Source organism: Heptranchias perlo, chromosome 3 (genome assembly GCF_035084215.1).
Source record: "Heptranchias perlo isolate sHepPer1 chromosome 3, sHepPer1.hap1, whole genome shotgun sequence".
NCBI lineage: Eukaryota > Metazoa > Chordata > Chondrichthyes > Hexanchiformes > Hexanchidae > Heptranchias > Heptranchias perlo.
The window spans coordinates 41,136,914-41,159,297 of NC_090327.1; the positions used below are offsets into that span (position 1 = coordinate 41,136,914).

A 22,384-nucleotide genomic window follows, 5' to 3' on the forward strand; every position below is an offset into this window, starting at 1 on the left:
GGGTAAAAATAAAAGCAGCAGCTGTGCTAAAAGATTCCCTTCAGGGCTAAATTTGCAGATTGTAAACATCTCCATTAAAGCAATTTATGCATTGGATTTTTTCAGTACGTTCTGGTACTATAATTTAATAACAAAACTACTCAACAATTTGGGGCAGAAAATCGGATGCAAAGATAAAAGATTTCATGTCAGTGGAGTTATGGAATGATGTTCCTTAATAAGCAATATTTAGCTGGGGGAAATTTAGCTGCAGCTCATCCAAGTCTCTGTTGGACAAGCAACGTGACAATACCGTGATAATGGAGAGGAAGAGCTGGATGTCATTAGCATACATGTGGAGGCAGACCTCATGGGCTCGATTTTAGCAGGCCTGCGGGTTCCCAGCGGGTGGTCCTCCGGGAGCGTGGAAAACGCGGACGGCTAATTGCGTGCGCCCCCCGCGCAATCGCGGGATAATTGAACTGATTAAGCCCTGCTTCCGGGTTCTCCGCTCCCCAGCTGCGTGCCGGCGGGCTGCGCATGCGCACTACTGTCGATGCGATGTAGGAGCTCCACTTAAAGGGGCAGTCTCCCAAAGCCCCTCCTGCTGCAATCAGTAGGCAAGACATGATGGCTCAACCCAGGGGAAAGGCTGCGCCACGTTTTTCGGATCTCGCGCTGCAGCTGATGCTGGAGGGCGTGAGGAGGAGGAGGAACACGCTGTTCCCTGCGGACGGACGCAAATGCCCTGCCGCCGCCACCAGGAAGGCATGGGCAGAGGTGGCAGTGGAGGTCAGCAGCAGGGCCAACACCCCCAGGACATGGGAGCAGTGCCGCAAGCGGTTCAATGACCTCACTAGGTCCGGCAAGGTGAGTACACCAACGCACCCTCCCACAACCTGTCCCCACCATCACGCCAAACAGATCACAACCCCTCCTGCAGAGCCACCACAGCGCTCCCACAGCAATCCTCACAGCCACTCACTCACCATCCTCGCCGTGCCCGCAAGTACCCACCGTCCCTGTCCCCACCCGAACACTACCACACACCCCAATCCCCATGCAATGGGATGGGCATGTGGCACACGCATCCTCTCATCCATCTGCCCCACGCTCAACCCACCCACACCGATGCTCGATGCGTGTCACTATGCAATACGCACCCACTCACGCATCTGTGTTTTGTCTTGACAGGAGAAGAGAAGCAAGAACAACAGGGAAAGGGCACGCAACGGAGGTGGCCCGCCGCACGTGGTCGACCTGACAGACGCAGAGGTGGAGGCGCTCGACCTCGCCCGCACGCCACATTGCCTGTCTGTCGCAGATGGTGAGTCTGTCGCTGCAGAAACGGCCGGTAAGGGAAAGCTGACACTCAACACCCATGATCGCGAGTGACCGTATCATCACCTGCCATCAGGCGCACCGTAACGTTGGTGCACATGCCTCATAGTGCCCTCTGTTCTCTTGCAGGGCCGTCTGCAAGCGCTGTGATTGAGGAGGGCGATTCCTCAGAGGACATGGCGGTCTCTGAGGGTGCATCGTCACATCTGAGCCAACCATCCACCAGCGCAGAGACACGCACCTCGGTGGGTCCCCCTCGCCAACTAGTTGGGGTAGCACTTGGTGATTCACCGCGCACGAGTGAGCATGAGCAGACCCTGGTGGCAGGGGCAGCCGCGGAGGGTCGGCGTCGGTGGGAGCACTCATCTCCAGGCTCTGCTCAGCCGGACCCAGATGCTGAACCCAGGGGGCCACCAGTGAAAAGGAGAGCCGTCGAGGGGCACCAGCTAATTGCCGAGGTACTGGGAGAGGTGCCGCGCGCATTGTCCACAATTGCGCAGGCGATGGAGGAGTCCAACTCCTGCATGCGGGCATTGGTGGCACAGGAGGGTACCGGCGACATAGTGTCGCGGGTAGGTGCGGGAGCGTCTGCGGCGGAGGACAGGCTGGCCTCCCTCGAGCGTCACGCACAGCTCCACATCGAGTCCGTGCAGGCCCTGACAACGGCTGTACGGATTCAGGGTGAGCAACATTCCGCCGCCATAAACAGGCTGACGGATACACTAGGGGTGGCCTTGCAAGGCCTCACACATGCCATCCAAACTGCCGTCCAGCAGGGTGGAAGGGGTGATGTGGGCCGAGGCCACGAGAAGGATGATGGTGACCGGGGACATGGAAGCGGGGACGCTTCTCAAGGCGCCCCCACGTCCCACCCGTTGTCCCCCTCTCAACCAGTACCCGCAATGGTGCCTCCTCTCCAGGTGGCCGAGTCTGCCCCTGCCCCGGTGCAGGAGGAGCAGTCTGTGGAGGTGCCCTCACGGGCACCGAAACCAAGGGGCCGTCCGCCCAAAGCATCTACCCGGTCAGGGCGAGAACAGGAGCAACCTGCCACTACCTCTGCTGGAGCCACAGGGGTAGCACCACGTAGGGGTACCCGCAAAAGAAATCCAAAGGCGTTATAAGCACAAAGGGAATGCACCAGGTGTCTGTTAATTTGTACACGTTTTGTTTATAGTATTTCACATTGTACATATTAAACACTCGTTCTCACCACTCCTGCCACCTCTCGTCCATTCTTCCGCGGCCTGTGCAATAGGTGCGTTCCGTGCAGCCCATCATGACGGCGCACACCTGCTGCCGCCCATTGGGCACACTGCTGTGGGTGCGTGGGTACTGGCAACACTCTTCAGTGGAGGGGGCTGGTATGGCCCCTCGCATGTGCAGGTGAGGAGATGCGAGCGCCTCGCACTGTCTGACTCTAGGAGAACCGTTGACGTATGAGTGCCTCCCTGGCCCGGCGAGCATCCCGGTGAGTCGTGGTTCGGCGCATGGGTCGTCCACCATCCTCTGGCGCCTCCTCATCCTCCTCCTCGTCCTCCTCCTCGTCAATGTGGGTGGCGGGTGTGGATGGGGCCTCCTCCAGCGGCACCCATCTCTGTTGGGCCATGTTGTGCAGGGCACAGCAGACAACTATGATTCATCCCACTCTGAATGGTGTGTATTGGAGCGCTCCCCCAGAACGATCAAGGCACCTGAAGCGCATCTTGAGCAGCCCTATGGTCTGCTCAATTGTAGACCTGGTAGCAGTATGGCTGTCATTGTACCGATGCTCCGGCTCGGTGATGGGGTTCCTCAGAGGCGTCATGAGCCATGTGTGTAGGGGATACCCCTTGTCGCCAAGGAGCCAGCCGTTGCCGGCGTTGGGTGCATGGAGGATGGGCGGGACGGTGGACTCCCTGAAGATGAAGGCATCGTGGCAGATGCCGGGGTATCTGGCGCACACGTGTAGGAATCTCTGGCGGTGGTCACAGATGAGCTGGGCGTTCATGGAGTGATACCCCTTCCTGTTGATGAACAGCCCTGGCTCATGCGGAGGTGCCCGTATTGCGATGTGGGTGCAGTCGATTACACCCTGTACCCGTGGGAAGCCAGCCATGGCATGGAATCCAACCGCCCTCTCCATCTGGCTGCGCTCGTTCATGGCGAAGTTGATGTAGTGCGAGGCCCTGCGGAACAACCCATCGGTGACCTGCCTTATGCACTTGTGTGCAGACGACTGACAGACCCCGGTGATGTCCCCGGTGACACCCTGGAAGGATCCGGATGCGAAGAACTTGAGTGCAGTGGTGACTTTGACGGCGACAGGTAAGAAGATGCTGCTTGGTCCATCAGGGAGCAGCTCGTCGTTAAGGAGGCTGCAGATGTCGGCGACTACCTGGCGATTGACTCTGAGCCTCCGTATGCACTGCTCCTCGGAGAGGTCCATGAAGCTGAGCCTCGGTCTGTACACCCTGTGCGGAGGGTAGTGCCTCCTGCGACGCATCTCTCTCTGTGGTTGCCCTCCCTCCTGCTGTGCAGGTGGGTGTGCCACAGCACCGTGTTGGGGGGCTCCACGTCTCCGAGGCGGACGACGTGGACTGCGAGGCTGCTGGGGCTGGTCATGCTGTTCGTCCTCCGAGGATGTCAACGCACCACCCATCTGGCAGGTGTTGGTCTGAGGGGTTGTGCAGGGTAGGTAGGTGGTTCCTCGCACTGGGGCTGCGGTTTCACGTCGGTCTGTCCTCTGGCTTGGCGGGGGGTGGTGGAGGGCAGGGGTTGCCCTATGTGACGTGGTGGCCTCCTGCGTGGGTGAGGGCTCTCCCACCCGCTGTGGAGTGCACCTTGGCAGCTGCCACAGGCTGCTGGCTGGAACACGACCGGTTGAAGGGAGACTGTTTCCCCCAGTGTGTGGAACACTCTGCCTTGAAGGTAAAATCCCACACTTCCTGTTTTGACAGCTGATTCAGCTCATTTAATGATCTCAACAAGCAAGGTAAGTACACTCAAGTGGAACCCCGCTGGCTTTAAGTGCCTGCGGGATTCCCACCAGCGGGGTCTGCGCACGCAGCCCCGCGCGGCACCCGGAAGTGGCCGGGATCTCGGCGCGATCCGCTCCCACACGTGGAAATTGACATTTTGGAGCCCGCCCCGCTGATAACGCACAGGAAACCCGACGCTAAAATCGAGCCCCATGTCTGTGGGTGATTTTGCAGCATGCAGATTTGGAAGAGGAGGGAGCCATGGATGGATCCTTGCAGGGTTCCGGAGGTGATTGTGTGAGGGGAAGGTGTTGGAGGAGGATGGTGCGGTTGACCGTGTCAAAGACTGCAGAAAGATCAAGAAGGGATGGTATCCAACAGTCACAGTCATAGAGAATGTTGTTCGTGACTTTCATTAAGTCCCTTTTGGTGCTGTGGGACGGACGGAAATCAGATTAGAGGGATTCAAATGCAGAATTATTGGAAGATAGACATGGATCTAGGATGTAACAACATTTCAAGAACTTTGGAGAGGAAATGGTGGTTGGAGATAGGACAGTAGTTTTCAAGGTTAGAGGGGTTGAGTGTAGGTTTTTTGAGGAGGGGTTGATAATTTTGAAAACGAAGAGGACAGTGCCTAATGAGAGCCATTTATAATGTCAGATAACATGGGAGCTTGGAAGGAAAGTTGGCTGGTTAGCGGTTTAGTGGAATGGAACCAAAAGAACAAGAGTTGGGTCTCGTGGGTGAGATGAACTGAGGGCATGGGGGGAGATAGGCAAGAAACTAGAGCGAAAGAGACAAGGGTTCAGCACTAAGTAGGGGAGAACCGGGGAGGTTGGCCTAGTGGGCAAGGGAAAGAGGGGATGCAGCAGAGGCAGCTGAACAGATGGTCTCTATCTTGGTGACGGGCCGGAAATTGCTTTTAAAATAACAGTGACCCTAATGGCACTTTGTGGCGAAATCAAAGAGCAAGTTCTGACGATCGCACATGTGCAGTCAAACGCAGAAATTCACCAGTGAGCGGTCAGCTTTGCGGCTGGAATCAATGGACCAGTGCCAATTTGCTGCACTACCCAGCTGGAAACTTCAAACTAAAAAGGAGGGTTGGGGGGGGGGGGGGGGGGGAAAGAGGGTTCAGGTGAGGGGAAATTTTAGAAATCTAAAGAGAAAAGTCAAGGCTTTAGAGCAGTGTAGTGATTTGAGTAAAGATAAGTAGAGTGTGACAGGAAGGGACAGAGAGTTCAACGATAGTGCATCAGCGAATAAGGTCAAATCAGGGAAAAATGGTTTAAAGTTAAAGGCGCTTTATCTCAATGCACGAAGCATTCGTAACAAGATAGACGAATTAATGGCGCAAATAGAGATAAATGGGTTTGATCTAATAGCCATCACAGAGACGTGGTTTCAAGGTGACCAAGGTTGGGAACTAAATATTCCAGGGGACTTGACTTTTCGAAAAGACAGACAAAATGGAAAAGGAGGAAGTGTAGCCCTCATAATAAAGAATGACATAAGGTCAGTAGTTAGGAAGGATCTTGCCTCATAAGATCAGGAAATACAATCAGTATGGGTGAAGATAAGAAATAACAAGGGGCAGAAAACACTGGTGGGCGTAGACAATAGGCCTCCTAAAAGTAGCTATACTGTTGGACAGAGTATTAACCAAGGAATAATAGGAGCTTGTAACAAAGGTAATGCAATAATCATGGGGGACTTCAATCTTCATATAGACTGGACAAATCAAATTGGCAAAGATAGTTTGGAGGTCATGGAATGCATTCGAGACAGTTACCTGGAACCACTCGGGGAACAACCTATTTTAGATCTTGTCTTGTGTAATGAGACAGGATTAATTAGTAATCTCATAGTAAGGTATCCTCTGGGGAAGAGTGATCATAATATGATAGAGTTTCACATGAGTTCGAGAGTGACGTACTTAAGTCAGAAACCAGAGTCTTAAACTTAAACAAAGCCAATTACATAGGTATGAGGAGCGAGTTAGCTAAGGTAGGTTGGAAAATCGGATTAAAAGTTATGACAATAATAACCAATGGCAAACATTTAAAGAAATATTTCATAATTTTCCATGAGCATACATTCCATTGAGAAATAAAAGTTCCAGGGGAAAAGTGATCCATCCATGGCTAACTAAAGAAGTTAAGGATAGTATTAGATTAAAAGAAGAGACTTATAATGTTGCCAACAAGAGTAGTAAGCCTGGGGATTGGGAGAGTTTTAGAAACCAGCAAAGGATGACCAAAAAATTGATAGAGGGAGAAAATAGTATGTGAGAATAAACTAGCAAGAAATATAAAAACAGATTGTAAAAGCTTCTACAAGTATGTAGAAAAGAAGAGAGTAGCGAAAGTAAACCTGGGTCCCTTAGAGGCTGAGACAGGAGAAATTATAATGGGGAATAAGGAAATGGCAGTGATGTTAAACAAATATTTTGTATCTGTCTTCACAGTAAAAGACACAAAAAACATAGCAAATAGGGGGAACCAAGGGTCTAATGAGAGTGAGGAACTTAAAGTAATTAGTAAAGATAAAATACTGGAGAAATTAATCCCCTGTAGCTGATGAGTTACATCCTAGGGTTCTAAAAGAGATGGCTGCAGAGATAGTGGATGCATTGGTTGTGATCTTCCAAAATTCCCTAGATCCCACAATCCCATTGGATTGGAAGGTAGCAAATGTAACACTGCTATTCAAGAAAGGAGGGAGAGAGAAAATAAGGAACTATAGGCCAGTTAGCCTGATAACAGTCGTCAGGAAAATGCTGGAATCCATTATTAAGGAAGTGATAACAGGGCACTTAGAAAATCCGAACATGATTAGACAGAGTCAACATGGTTTTATGAAAGGGAAATCATGTTTGACAAATCTGAGTTCTTTGAGGATGTAAGTAGCAGGGTAGATAAAGGGGAACCCGTGGATGTAGTATATTTGGATTTTCAAGAGGCATTCGATGAGGTGCCACACAAAGGGTTGTTACATAAGATAAGGGCTCATGCGGTTGGGGGTAATATATTAGCATAAATAGAGGATTGGTTAATGGACAGAAAACAGAGAGTAGGGATAAACGGGTCATTTTCAGGTTGGCAGGCTATAACTAGTGGGGTGCTGCAAGGATCAGTGCTTGGGCCTCAGCTATTTACAATCTATATTAATGACTTAGATGAAGGGACCGAGTGTAATGTATCCAAGTTTGCCGATGTTACAAAGCTAGGTGGAAAAGTAAGCTGTGAGGAGGACACAAAGAGTCAGCAAAGGGATATGGACAGATTGTGAGTGGGCAAGAAGGTGGCAGGTGGAGTATAATGTGGGGAAATGTGAGGCTATTCACTTCGGTAGGAAGAATAGAAAAACAGAATATTTTTTAAATGATGAGAAATTATTAAATGTTGGTGTTCAGAGGGATTTGGGTGTCCTTGTACATGAGACACAGGATGTTACATGCAGGTACAGCAAGCAATTAGGAAGGCAAATGGTATGTTGGCCTTTATTACAAGGGGGTTGGAGTACAAGAGTAAGGTAAGTCTTGCTACAATTGTACAGGGCTTTGGTGAGACCACACTTGGAGTACCGTGTACAGTTTTGGTCTCCTTATCTAAGGAAGGATATACTTGTTTTAGAGGTGGTGCAACAAAGGTTCACTAAATTGATTCCTGGGATGAAAGGAATGAGGAGAGATTGAGTAGAAAAATGGGCCTATATTCTCTGGAGTTTAGAAGAATGAGAGGTGATCGCATTGAAAAGTAGAAAATTCTTAGAGGGCTTGACAGGGTAGATGCTGAGAGACTGTTTCCCCTGGCCAGAGAGTGTAGAACTAGGGAGCATAGTCTCAGGATAAGGGGTGGGCAATTTAGGACTGAGATGAGGAATTTCTTCACTCAGGGTTGTGAATCTTTGGAATTCTCTATCCCAAAGAACTGTGGATGCTCAGTCGGTGAGTATATTCAAAACAGAGAGTGAGAGATTTTTGGATTCTAGGGGAATCAAGGGATATGGGGATCGGGCGGGAATGTGGAGTTGAGGTCGAAGATCAGCCATGATCGTATTGAATGGCGGAGCAGGCTAGAGAGACCGTATGGCCTACTCCTGCTCCTATTTCTTATGAAACGAATTAATCACACCACAAAACAGGTATGCTGAGTTTTTTTTAGGTCTAAACTAAGTTTTAACAATGTGGTAAATATTAATGACTGCCAAACATCCACTCTGGCACTAAAAATTTTAAATGTGGAGTCTCATTACGCCTCATTTTAATAGTTTTTGGACATTTAAAAAAAACATTTTTTAATTTTAAAAAATTTTAAATTTTTGATGCTATTTCTTTCTGTCTCATTTATCTGAGTCTTTTAATCTTACCCTCTCTATTTCACCTTCTGTAACTCATTTTATTGTACATTTATTAACCTTCTCTAGCACTTCCTGGTTGTTAGTTTGCGCAGTTTGTGAATGAATTGCACTTCCCAGTTCTCACAGCGTGGACTTGTTTCAAGCTGATTGGTTGAGGGGTCTTAGAGACCCTTTCACCACTCTCACAGCCCAGGAAAGAACACTACAGTAGTCTCAGATGGTCTTGTTGTTGATTGAGATCAAAGGAGACGAGAAGCCACGAAAGATGACAAGGTTGAGAGGGTGGTTGTGAATGAGGGCTTATATAGAGGGATAAGTTTAGAGAAGATAGGAAGGCAGTGAGTTGGGAGGAGAGAAGGGAAGCTGAAATGAAGATTGCAATCATCAAGGATGAAGTCACTCAGTGCAGAGGCTGAGGAAAGAAAGGAAGAATATCTCTGGGAGAAACTTTGGGGGAGGGCCATTGATGAAAATTTCAAAGGAGAGGTGAGAGGGATGGAACAGGTTGAGGTGCTTGAAGGAGGAGAATGTGCCAGAGGGAGAGGCCAGCATGTGGCTACACCACCGCTGTGGCAGTTTGGATGGGGCAAGTTGTGGAAAGTATAGCCAGGCAGGCTGGCTTCACCATGGTGCTACTACCCATGAGCCAAGTTAAAGCCAGCATGTCAATATGATTATCGATTCTTTCAGCCGAGGAAGATGAGAGCTGCTGGGTTAGAAATACACAACAGGATGCGTAACACAAAATGTAATTTTTTTTTCCAAATATCTCCAGGGAGATATCCTTTTTTTAAAAAAAAATGCATAAAGCTCCCTCAATGAATCCACAAGTTTTCCAGTGAATAGCTTTGGAAAATATACCAGGAAGGTCTGACAGGCAAGGCTCACATGTGAATAATGAGTGATTTGGTGATTTACTAGAGTTTGATCACCGCTGTTGAAATGTTTTTAGGAGGGCAGGGGAGAAAATTGGCAAGAAAAAAATGACATTTTAAGAAGCACATCCTATCCAAATTATTCTGTTAGCTTTAATTGTGAGCAGTAAATATAATGTGTTGTGTTTTTAAAATGATGCACACACCTGCCCTTTTTTGCTTTCACCAACAGAAACAACATGCCTGACTTAAATAAACTGAAAGTGAAGACATTAAGTAGGAGAGGTGCACGAGCATATGCCTGCCAGTGCAGTTGGAGGTCCATCCAGGACCTGACCGACCTCAGGGAAGAACAGCAACTTCGATGGGTGTGTGGCAAACATTGAGGGTGAAAACAATCTTGTCTTTTCCATTCACCATTAGAGAGGTATTGTGAAGGCTAGTCCACTGCATTACCTGAAATAATGTCACACATGCAGACTTTTGTTAAAAACAAGGCAAACTGTAGTAATTTAATTCTTTATTTTTCTACAGATAAAAACGTTTCTCGTTACGCTCCCAATTCAGTCATGTGTTTTAATAGAAGTATGTCACTAATGCTTTTGTTCTAACATTAAATAGAATTCAGTTTTTTGCAAGTTCAGACATTGTGGAAAATATAACTGACAATAGACTTCAGCTTGCAGTTTCTGTAGTGAAAAATGTACTGAATAGGCCAAACTGAACAGAAAACATATTTAAAACCTGTGGTAGCCTGGCGATCCCAATGGTTCACTGTTTTAGGCACTAGGACTCATCTGTTCCAGTAGTTTCTAGTTCAACCTGCCTTTCTCTGTGTGAAGTTGCATCCATTATTTTCTACCTTTTAGTAGCTGTAGTTTGTCACTGCGTTCTTCTTGGACTTTGTGTTAGTCCCCCCACCCCCATGATTTTGGACATGCACAGCAAGGAATTATTCTGTAACTTGTTACAAAGTGGAAAATGAAGTTACATAGATGACAGGAAAGGTAATGTTGCTCTTTTGTTCAAAAATTACACAGGAAGCATGTCCTTGTGCTAATCCCTTCAGTGTTTACTGTACAGCTCATATTCCGACGAGTTTTGACTGATGTGAAGATCACCTTTTTCATGGATTGAAGGTTTCATCCTGCTGAGTTTATTCATGTGGATTACATTCATTGGATATCACACAGCTGTAAAAATGCATTGAATATCCAGAAAGATGAAAGATTGTAGCACAAACCTAAATATGCATTTGTGATTTTAGGGAATAATATTCAAACTTGCATACTCGAGCCTCTGGAATGGTAAGTGCCCCATGGAAGAAGAAAAAACAATTTTAAAGCAATCTTAGGGTCACAATACTTCAGGCAGGAAGAAACCTACTGAGTTTATTAAATGATCTACATTAGAATTTCTAGCATTAAAAAGCTTTTACACGCTGGATAAACAAAGGCCAATTACACTTGGGCATTCCAATGTAAGTTATGCTGCATAGAGCAGTTTTTATAATATTGGCACTTTTGGGTCCATTTACCGCTGTGACAAGTAATCAGTCAAAAATGTAAATAAAATTTTGGAGTATTGGTATCTAACTGAACATTGTTGCGATGGAATTTAATATTTGTTCTGTGTAATTGATGTCTACTTCAGGCTTAATTGGGTGAGCAGTGCAAATTTTACCTCCCATTCTTAAAGATCTATCCATAATGAAAGTTTCAAGCTTTGCTGAAATTCTAATAAAAATATATGCTTTGCATTATGTGCCCCACATGTATTTACATTTGATTCTCAGAATCCACCCTGTGTTCACTGGAAGTAGCCAGGTGTTGCTGGCCAGTCCTCCCGTTTCCCTTCTTCCTGTCCATTTCGCTGGCTTCCATACCATGTTGGATTAAGGAAAAGCTTTAGAAATGCATTGTCACTCTTGGGGAGTTTTCAGACAGGTTTAATTCCTGGAGAAGTCCACTTTGGAAACTTACATTTGGTTCTACCATATTCAGTGCAGCGTGAACTTCTGGGATACAATTTTTGTCAAGATACTAATGTTTTGATATACTTTTAGGAAAAGTAAAACCTCTAAAATAATTTTTGAACACACATTTGATGACACAAAAAATGCTTTCAAGTTATGTCTACAGAATACTACAAAAGTTTATTGAATCCGTTCAAGATGCTATGATGCTCTTTAACCCTTTTTATAATTGACACATGAATGTGAAATCATTCTTATGTCATCAAATATGGTTTTAAAATATGGGAATTTTTTTCAGTTCCTATGAAGCATACCAACAAACATTAATCTGTCTTTCTCTTTCACATGCTGATTGACTTGCTGTGCATTTTTACCATTTTTGTTTTATTGCAGACTTCCAGCATTTTAAGTTTCCTTGTAGTCCAGTTTACCTGAAAGCAGTAGCTCAAGTTGAGATACGATTTTTATAGGCCCAGGCAGCCCTCAGTATATTACCCAAATGACCATTCTTCATATATGAGCCTAGGCAGTGAATGTTAGCAGGCTATTTGACTATGTAGAGCACCTCAGTTTAGCTGAGTCCTGATCTCCCTCAATTTGCACTTTCTAGCAAGGATTACTAGAAAGCAATCAGGAGCAGGGAACCCTGGTTGATGATTTTACCCCTCTTCCCTCGGCTTGCTAGTGCTATTTATAGTGCTCTCACCTGTGGATTAAGTTAGCTAACTGAATGCAGACCACGATTGAACCTAGCAAACCAAATGATGCATTCTTCACTTGCCTTTTTTTGTGGAGTGGACAACAATGAAAATCCTTTACAGGTGGGATTTTTTTTTTAAAGACATGAACCTCCAAAGTAAAAAAGCAGAGAAAAGTCCCACCAGCATCTAGTTTTTGTAAACTGCTTAATCCATGTCAGACATTTTTTTTTTAAAATCAATAATATAAAAGTTGATGTTCCTGGCATGCAAATAATTTAAAATGTCCAATGTAATGTTTGTTTTTGCTTGTGGCTTTATACATTTGTTTAAGATTTAAAATAATTCTGTGCAAGCCAAGGCAATGTCATACACCCATGCTGACCCTCTTTCCCCCCACTCCTGTACAATACTAGCTATGTTTATGTGAACCTCAGGTCTTGAGAATTTTGTCAGATTGTCAGACAATTAATGATGGTTTTAGTTTGGATTCTTTAGGGAACTGTTTGGCCAGATAAAAGTAATAATTCTTTGGCATAATTGCACAGCAAATACAATCTAATTATACAAACATAGAAAATAGGAGCAGGAGTAGGCCATTTGGCCTTTCGAGCCTGCTCTGCCATTCAATATGATCATGGTTGATCCTCTATCTCAATACCATATTCCCGCTCTCTCCCCATACCCCTTGATGCCTTTTGTGTCTAGAAATCTGTCTATCTCCTTCTTAAATATATTCAGTGACTTGGCCTCCACAGCCTTCTGCGGTAGAGAATTCCACAGGTTCACCACCCTCTGAGTGAAGAAATTTCTCCTCATCTCAGTCCTAAATGTCCCACCCCGTATCCTGAGACTGTGATCCCTCGTTCTGAACCCCCCAGCCAGGGGAAACATCCTCCCTGCATCCAGTCTGTCTAGCCCTGTCAGAATTTTGTGTTTCAATGAGATCCCCTCTCATTCATCTAAACTCGAGCGAAAACAGGCCGAGTCGACCCAATCTCTACTCATACGACAGTCCTGCCATTCCAGGGATCAGTCTGGTGAACCTTTGCTGCACTCCCTCTATGGCAAGTATATCCTTTCTTAGGTAAGGAGACCAAAACTGCACACAATACTCCAGGTGTGGTCTCACCAAGGCCCTGTAAAACTGCAGTAAGACATCCTTGCTGCTGTACTCAAATCCTCTTGCAATGAAGGCCAACATACCATTTGCCTTCCTAACTGCTTGCTGCACGTGCATGTTTGCTTTCAGTGACTGGTGTACAAGGACACTCAGATCCCTTTGTACATCAACATTTCCCAATCTATCTGCATTTAAATAATACTCTGCCTTTCTGTTTTTCCTTCCGAAGTGGATAACTTCACATTTATCCCATTATACTGCATCTGCCATGTATTTGCCCACTCACTCAACTTGACTAAATCGCCTTGAAGCCTCTTTGCATCCTCCTCACAACTCACGATCCCACCTAGTTTTGTGTCATCAGCAAACTTGGAAATATGACATTTGGTTCCCTCATCCAAATCATTGATATATATTGTGAATAGCTGGGGCCCAAGCACAGATCCTTGTGATACCCCACTAGTCACTGCCGGCCACCCGAAAAAGACCCATTTATTCCTACTCTCTGTTTCCAGTCTGTTAACCAATTTTCAATCCATGCCAGTACATTACCCCCAATCCCATGTGCTTTAATTTTGCATACTGACCTCTTGTGTGGGACTTTATCAAAGGCCTTCTGAAAATCCAAAGAAACCACATCCACTGGTTCTCCCTTATCTATTCTACCAGTTACATCCTCAAAAAACTCCAGTAGGTTTGTCAAACACTATTTCCCTTTCATAAATCCATGTTGACTTTGTCTAATCCCGTTGATGTTTTCTAAGTGCCCTGTTATCACATCCTTTATAATAGACTCTAGTTTTTTTTATTCGTTCACGGGATGTGGGCGTCGCTGGCGAGGCCAGCATTTATTGCCCATCCCTAATTGCCCTCGAGAAGGTGGTGGCGAGCTGCCGCCTTGAACCGCTGCAGTCCATGTGGTGACAGTTCTCCCACAGTGCTGTTAGGAAGGGCGTTCCAGGATTTTGACCCAGCAACAATGAAGGAACGGCGATATATTTCCAAGTCGGGATGGTGTGTGACTTGGAGGGGAACGTGCAGGTGGTGTTGTTCCCATGTGCCTGCTGCTCTTGTCCTTTTAGGTGGTAGAGGTCGTGGGTTTGGGACATACATCCAGGTGCTGTCGAAGAAGCCTTGGCGAGTTGCTGCAGTGCATCCTGTGGATGGTACACACTGCAGCCACAGTGCGCCGGTGGTGGATGGGGTGCCAATCAAGCGGGCTGCTTTATCTTGGATGGTGTCGAGCTTCTTGAGTGTTGTTGGAGCTGCACTCATCCAGGCAAGTGGAGAGTATTCCATCACACTCCTGACTTGTGCCTTGTAGATGGTGGAAAGGCTTTGGGGAGTCAGGAGGTGAGTCACTCGCCGCAGAATACCCAGCCTCTGACCTGCTCTCGTAGCTACAGTATTTATGTGGCTGGTCCAGTTAAGTTTCTGGTCAATGGTGACCCCCAGGATGTTGATGGTGGGGGATTCGGTGATGGTAATGCCGTTGAATGTCAAGGGGAGGTGGTTAGACTCTCTCTTGTTGGAGATGGTCATTGTCTGGCGCGAATGTTACTTGCCACTTATCAGCCCAAGCCTGGATGTTGTCCAGGTCTTGCTGCATGCAGGCTCGGACTGCTTCATTATTTGAGGGGTTGCGAATGGAACTGAACACTGTGCAGTCATCAGCGAACATCCCCATTTCTGACCTTATGATGGAGGGAAGGTCATTGATGAAGCAGCTGAAGATGGTTGGGCCTGGGACACTGCCCTGAGGAACTCCTGCAGCAATGTAGTATTTAGGCTAACCAGTCTGTGGTTCCCTGTTTTCTCTCCCTCCTTTTTTAAATAGTGGGGTTGCACTTGCCTCCCTCCAATCTGCAGAAACTGTTCCATAATCTATAGAATTTTGGAAGATGACAACTGATGCATCCACTATTTCCATGGCTACCTCTTAGTACTCTGGGTTGCAAATTATCAGGTCCTGGGGATTTATCGACTTTTGGTCCCATTAATTTCTCCAGCACTTTTTTTACTAATACTAATTTCCTTTAATTCCTCCTTCTCACTAGTCCCTTGGTTTCCTAGCATTTCAGGGAAGTTATGTGTTCTCTTCCATGAAGATAGGACAATAGTTCTTCATTCATTCTCCCTCTACATAATGCAGGAGATTTGTATATTTACTATACTATTTGACACCACATTTGCCCTATTAGTGGTGAAAATATACTGAGAATCTAATTGAAGAGCCACAAAATTCAATGCACCACTGACCAAACCACCTCTGCCAAAGCCTCCCTATGGTGGTGGTTAGACAGTGGAGTATCACTGTGTCAACTGCAGTATAACATGGAAATTTGGCATAATGCTCCTATGCATACTACAACATTATAATGTCTATTGGAGTCTGTGTTTCTGTGTAAAACAACTTATTTATTTATAGTGTTCTTCACATAAAAGATCTCAAATCGTTCTACAGGGAGAAAAATGGACTCCAAGCTTAAAGTCAAAAAATGTAAGGTAGAAGACTGGAGCCAGGATTGTTGGGAAGGATGACGGCAGAGAGTTGGCTAACCTCCCCCGCCTATAGCAATGGTGCTGTGATTCATAAGAGTGCCCATCAATTAACCTCAGGCTAACCAAGAAAATGGGGAACCTTGGCACACTGCTTAACCCCAGCTTCCAGCCAGTTTTATCTTTCACCTCTAAAACATTGCCCATCTCTGCCCCTACTTTTGCTGTTGAAATTCTCATCCATACCTTTATCACCTCGATTGTTTAATTTTTCCAATACTTTCCCGGCAGACAACCCTCTTCCACCCTCCAAAAACTGCATTTCATCCAGAGCACACAGCCCAGGTTAACACCGGCATTAAAGCTCATACCCCTTGCCAGAAAACTGACTTTAAGATCATCTTCACCTTTGATTCCCTCCAAGGCCTTTCCCCTCTCTACCTTCATGATGGCCTCCAGCTATATGTCCCTTTCTTCTTCTGACACCAACTTATTTAAGGTTCCTCCCCACCAGCGGTGGCTGCTTCTGTTGCCACTTTGTTCCTGCAAAGTCCCTAAGCACTTTTGCCTTGTCACCTCCCTCCCTTCTTTCAAAATCTTCCTGGGTATGTTTACCTTTGATGTGCTCTGGCCTCTCCGATCCTTCTTTCCCCTTTCCCCCTCCTGCTCAGTGTCCAGTTGTTGTGCACCATCTTGTAAAGTAGACTGAGATATGTCTCTTGAGGTGTGAGGTGCTTCAGATATGCAAGTTGTTTTTGACTGCTCCTTTTCTTCATTCAGGTCAGAATGTATAACCAGAAATAACTTTTGTAACATAACAAATGTCAAAAAGTTTAAGAATTCTGAAAAAAATCACCAAACTTACTCATAAATTTGATTATTTAATGTTTGAAATAACTGCTGGAAGTTTCCCTGTGATCTGAGCCTGTATCTTCAGCTAAATTTTCACCTGAGCCTTAGGTGTTATAGCTGTTGTGAATAAATTGTGTGTGTAAGAGAGAGCGCGAGTGAGAAAAGAGCTACAACGTGAGAGTTGTAGTTTTCACCATTCAGGTTTTTTTAAAAATCGCATGGTATTATTGCTCCTAATCATAAATTGTGTGAGAGTGATGCATCATGGGAATTATAATTTCTACTGTGACCCAAATAATAAATGTGTTGGAAAAGTACATCAAATGTAAAAAGATGTCACTTTATTCAATGCAAGCCATTAAATAACATCTGAGCTCAGTATTTGGAATGGGCTTTTATTCGTGTAACTTAAGGATTGCTCATGTTTGCACTGGGACCACAAGGGTTGTTTATGAAGCACTTTGTAGCTGGCCTTTGACTGCAGCTGCAATGGCCATCAGCCTGGCTGGATCATGGCAAATCACCACCTGGTCAAGTGCTGATCATTGGAGAGTTAACAGTGGGGCATTGCTACATCTGGAATGCACTGCCTGAAAGGGTGGTGGAATCAGATTCAATAGTAACTTTCAAAAGGGAATTGGATATATACTTGAAAAGAAAAAAAGTGCAGGGCTATGGGGGAAGAGCAGGGGAATGGGACTAACTGGATAGCTCTTTCAAAGAGCCAGCACAAGCACATTGGGCAGAATGGCCTCCTTCTGTGCTTCCTAAGGCTGAACCAGGCTGTTAGCAACCTTGGCGTCCTATTTGGCCCTGAGAATAGCTTCTGACCACACATCTGCTCCATCATCGAGACCGCCTACTTGCACCTTCGTAACATCAGCTGTCTTCTCCCCCCCCCCCCCCCCCCCGCCTCAGCTCATCTGCAGCTGAAACCCTCATCCATGCCTTTGTTACCTCTAGACTTGACTATTCTAATGCTCTCCTGCCCGGCCTCCTATCTTCCTCCCTCCATAAACTTGAACTCATTCAAAACTCTGCTGCCGGCATTCTAACTCACACCAAGTCCTGTTCACGCTGGGAAGGGATCCACCTGAACCGGAATACGAACAGTATCCTAGCAGAAAGGACAAATAGAGCTGTGGATAGGACTTTGAAACTAGTAAGATTGGGGGGGGAGGGATCTGGTGAAAATCACATAAGTCTGAAGATAAAATAGGAGATGAGAGTAAAGGTCAGACCAAGGTAAGGAATAAGGGTAACGTAAACGGTCAGGGAACAAAAACAGTTGTAGAACATGAGTACAAAATGACTGTTAAAAATAAAGTGAGGGGAACAATTATTAAAAACAAATGAAATTGCCTGTACAGCATCTGAAACAAAACAGGAGAACTGGAGGCAATAATTCATAGCGAGGAGCCAGAAGTAGCAGGGATACCTGAAACATGGCTATATAAAGAACAGGACTGGCAGTTATATATTGCAGGATATAGTGTATTTAGAAAGGATAGAGAAGGAAGAAGGAGGTGGGGTAGCTGTACTAATTAGAGACAACACAATGGCAATAGAAAAAAGGAACATAAGTAACATTTAAGATAAAAACAGAATCCATATGGACTGAGACAAAAGATGAGAAGGGATCGATCACGTTAATAAGCATAATCTACAGACCACCTAATAGTGGAAGGGAAATCTATGAAATGAGTATAAAAACATTGAATAATAATCATGGGAGATTTAGACTACCTCCAAATAAACTGGCAAGAGAAGGTTGGGAAAGGAGAATGGACTTTTTACCGTGTGTACAGGACTCCTTTCTTACCCAGTATGGAAGAAGCCCAACAAGAGAGGAATTACTGCTGGATCTGGTAATGGGAAATGAAGCAGGGCAGATAAGAGAAGTAAGTGTAGGGGAACATCTAGGCAATAGTGATCATAACATAAGGTTTAAAATAATGATTGAGAAAGAGGTAAGTAAGACAAAGGCCAAAGTTATGGATTGGAAAAAAGCTAATTTGAGGGGATGAAACTGGAACTGGGAAAGTTAAACTAGAAAAAAATTTTGACAGATGAAAAGATAAAACAGCAGTGGGAAATATTTAAAATGGTGATCAATAGCGTTCAGGAGTAATACATTCCTCTATTTAAAAAAAGAACAAACTAGCCAATAATGAAACACCATGGATGAATAAAGAGACAATGGTAAAATTGAAACTAAATATGTATATTGACAATAAAGGAGAGGATGACAAAAGAGAATTCAAAGAGGTTAGGAAAGTCAAAAAATCAATTAGGAAAGCAAAGAGGAACTATGAAATTAAATTATCAAGGAATATAAAAATAAATAATAAAGTACTCCACATAAATAACAAAAGAAAAATCAGGATAAGGTTTAATGGATGCAAAATGGCAGAAATATTGAATAGTTACTTTGCCTCAGTATTTACCAGGGAGGCTAACAAGGTGCACATGACATTAGAAGAGATCAAAAAAGGTATAAAGACGTTGATGTCAGAAAGGGGGGGGGGAGATAAATGATAAACTAATCAAACTTAGGGAGGATAGGATCGCTGGTCCGGACAGACAGCTAATGTTATTCCTATATTTAAAAAGGGAGATAGAACAAGTCCAAGGAACTATAGACCATTTAGCTTAATGTCGGTGGTAGGAAAGATAATGCAATCTTTACTCAAAGATGTAATAGAAAAACATCTAGAAAATGAAAATATAACAAAGAGTAGTCAACACGGGTTGAAGGGAAAGTCATGCTTGAACAACCTTATCGAATTCTTTGAAGAAGTAACAGAAGAGTAGTAAGGGTGATGCAGTAGGTGCAATATATTTGGATTTTCAGAAGACTTTCAATAGTCAAAAGTCATTGTAGATTCATGACTAAGGTCAGAGCATATGGAATCAGGGGACAGGTAGCAGAATGAATAGCAAGCTGACTACAAAACAGAAAACAGAGAGTATGGGTTAAGGATAGCTTACTCAGACTGGCAAAAGGTGGGAAGTGGTGTTCCACAGGGATCAGTGCTGGGACCACAGTTGTTCACAATTTACATTAACGATTTGGACTCGGGAATTGTAAGTACAATTTCAAAATTTGCTGACTACACCAAATTGGGAGGTGTAGTTAATACAAAGGAAGAATGCATCAAAATGCAAGAAGACATTAATAAACTTGCAGAATGGGCATGTAATTGGCAAACAAATTTCAATATAGATAAGTGTGAGGTGGTGCATTTTAGTAGGAAGAAAAAGGAGGCCACTTACTGCTTGGATAATAAGAGTCTAAATGGGGTAGAGGAGCAAAGGGTATAGATACACAAACTATTAAAAGTAGCAATGCAGGTTAATAAGGCCATAAAAAAGGCAAACCAAGCACTGGGGTTCATTTCTAGAGGGATAGAATTGAAAAGCAGAGGAGTTATGTTAAACTTGTATTCAACTTTGGTTAGACCACACTTGGAGCACTGTGAACAGTTCTGGTCTCCATATTATAAAAAGGATATAGAGGCATTGGAGAAGGCGCAAAAAAGATTCACAAGGATGATACCAGAATTGAGAGGATATACTTATCAGGAAAGGCTGAACAGGCGGGGCTCTTTTCTCTAGAAAAGAGAAGGCTGAAGGGTGACCTGATAGAGGTCTTCAAGATAATGAAAGGGTTTGATAGGGTAGACATAGAGAAAATGTTTCCACTTATGGGGGAATCCAAAACTAGAGGTCATAAATATAAGATAATCACTAATAAATCCAATAAATATCAGAAACCATACTCTAGGTCCCGAGCTACCCAGGAACAACACTACAGCAGATCTATTACTCTTCAGTTATTTTTATTAGCAACCACTTACAGCTGTTTTGTTGGATTGAAAAGGTTTAATTGGCAAAAGGCATTTTCTTACTTTTCCTCTAAAAAATGTTTGCGTTAAAACTCTAAGTCACTTTTCTGTTCTTATTGTTAAATGTTTAATGTCAAGTTCTGCACCAATTGCATAAATATGTACTCCATCCTTTGCACGTTAGGTTCGTATCAGCTGCAACCTCTTCCCCATGCAATATCCTCTCAAAGTTCCAGAAGAGGGTGAAATGCTATGATGGCTATCATTTATCATCAAAGCACCAAATGAATATAATGACAGTCACAACAGACAATTTTAATTAAAAACTGTCTTGAAAAGTTAAAATAGTTTGCTTTAGCTGTGGATCAGTTATATTAAGCTAGTTTCTGACTAATCTGGACTGCCACAGATGTAGCTCAGTGAAAAAAAGGTATGTTGACATTAATATTAAAGTTATTAGATCTGACAATTTTAGTTATCTTCAGTTAATTAATGCAAAAACCAAGAAAATGATAGCGAATGGAAGTCTGTATTAGCATCTCCATCACAGCAAGTTGGCCTCTTGTCGTTAATTTGGCTTCAGGGTAAATTAATTTATGTGTGACATTCTGAATCTCATGGCCCACAAATAGTGGGATTTAAGATGCATTCAAGGGAAAGCTAGATAAGTACATGAGGGAGAAAGAAATAGAAGGATATATTGATAGGGTGAGATGAAGTAAGGTGGGAGGAGAGGATAAACACCAGCACAGACCTGTTGGGTCAAATGGCCTGTTTCTGTGCTGTAAATTCTATGTAATTCTATATAGTGGGATCTCAATTTGCAAAAAGTAGTTGGAAAAAGTGTTCAGTAGACTATAGTATTGCTTCATTGAGAAGTTCTTGTGATTCATTGGGTAAGCTGCTTATTTAGCAAATTAAAGCAGCACGGATTGGGTGTTCATTTTCCAGTTGAAACAACGACACAGTGGTCTCTCAGGGAAGTGTCCTCTATTTTTCATCATCAGTGATTTGTTGATAACATCAAAAGTGAATTATCTTTACTAATGACACCATTCTCTATAGATCAGTTAACTCCCCAACTAAAGGGCATATGACGACTGACTCACTACAGGAATTTTAGAAACAGATGAGCTAAAACAGGTGTCCCTTAAGGGGCACTTCCATTGTAACTTTGATGGGAGTGTGATGGAAGGGCTCCAAATTAGGTTAGGACCCAACTTACGTGGGAGTTTCTGCAGGGCCTTGGAAGGAGTGGAGCCTCTACTCACCTTAAAGAATTCCAAAAGCTTAATGGGGGATGTGACCAGGGTTGGTCATCTCCCTGTCTAGTAGAGTGCAACAGGCTGGAATGTTAAGTGAGACCCTGCGCACCAGCCCATCCAATGATGCATGTGGAGCCCAGGCCTGAGAGGCAGTTTGGACCCCTGAAGATTCTGGAAATTTCTGAAGATTTTATGACCCTCTTATAAAGGGAACCAATGGGAAGTAGTGAAGATGTTTCCAGTCACTCATGGGCATCCTCACCCCCATTGTGGCCAGACTCCCAGTCACCCTAGTCTGGCAGATGCCCATGAGTGCCCGACATTAACATTTGAATGAAGTGACCTCCCCTGTCCCCTTGAACTTTGGTGGTGATAGCCCAACTGAGATGTCAAATTGTGGATTTTCAGACCCTGAATCAAGGTCTTGGAATCAGTGCAATTCAAAAGATATAATGAGCATAATTTACTCCTTGCAGAGCCCACTTCCTGCAACATTTTAGAATGTGACTGCGCTGACAGTTCAAGACAAGGTTATAAGTATATCAGCACCACAAGAGCTGCTAATGCTTACGCCAGGCCAGATTTATGCCAGGAACACAGAGTTGCT

General features: G+C 44.5%; 1 protein-coding gene across 3 annotated transcripts in view; it reads left to right on the top strand.

Annotated features, from left to right (window-relative positions):
* cfap418 (cilia and flagella associated protein 418) overlaps positions 1 to 22,384 on the top strand; it is a 62,083-nt gene that overhangs the window by 10,570 nt on the left and 29,129 nt on the right. The window contains exons 6-7 of one of the 3 annotated variants that reach the window (XM_067975248.1): positions 9,750 to 9,944; positions 10,052 to 11,112. In XM_067975248.1, the coding sequence (XP_067831349.1) occupies positions 9,750 to 9,903 (154 nt within the window). In that variant the 3' untranslated portion in view covers positions 9,904 to 9,944; positions 10,052 to 11,112. Of the gene's footprint in view, positions 1 to 9,749; positions 11,113 to 22,384 lie in introns of those variants that run through there. The other 2 variants (XM_067975257.1, XM_067975240.1) reach the window with 2 other exon arrangements.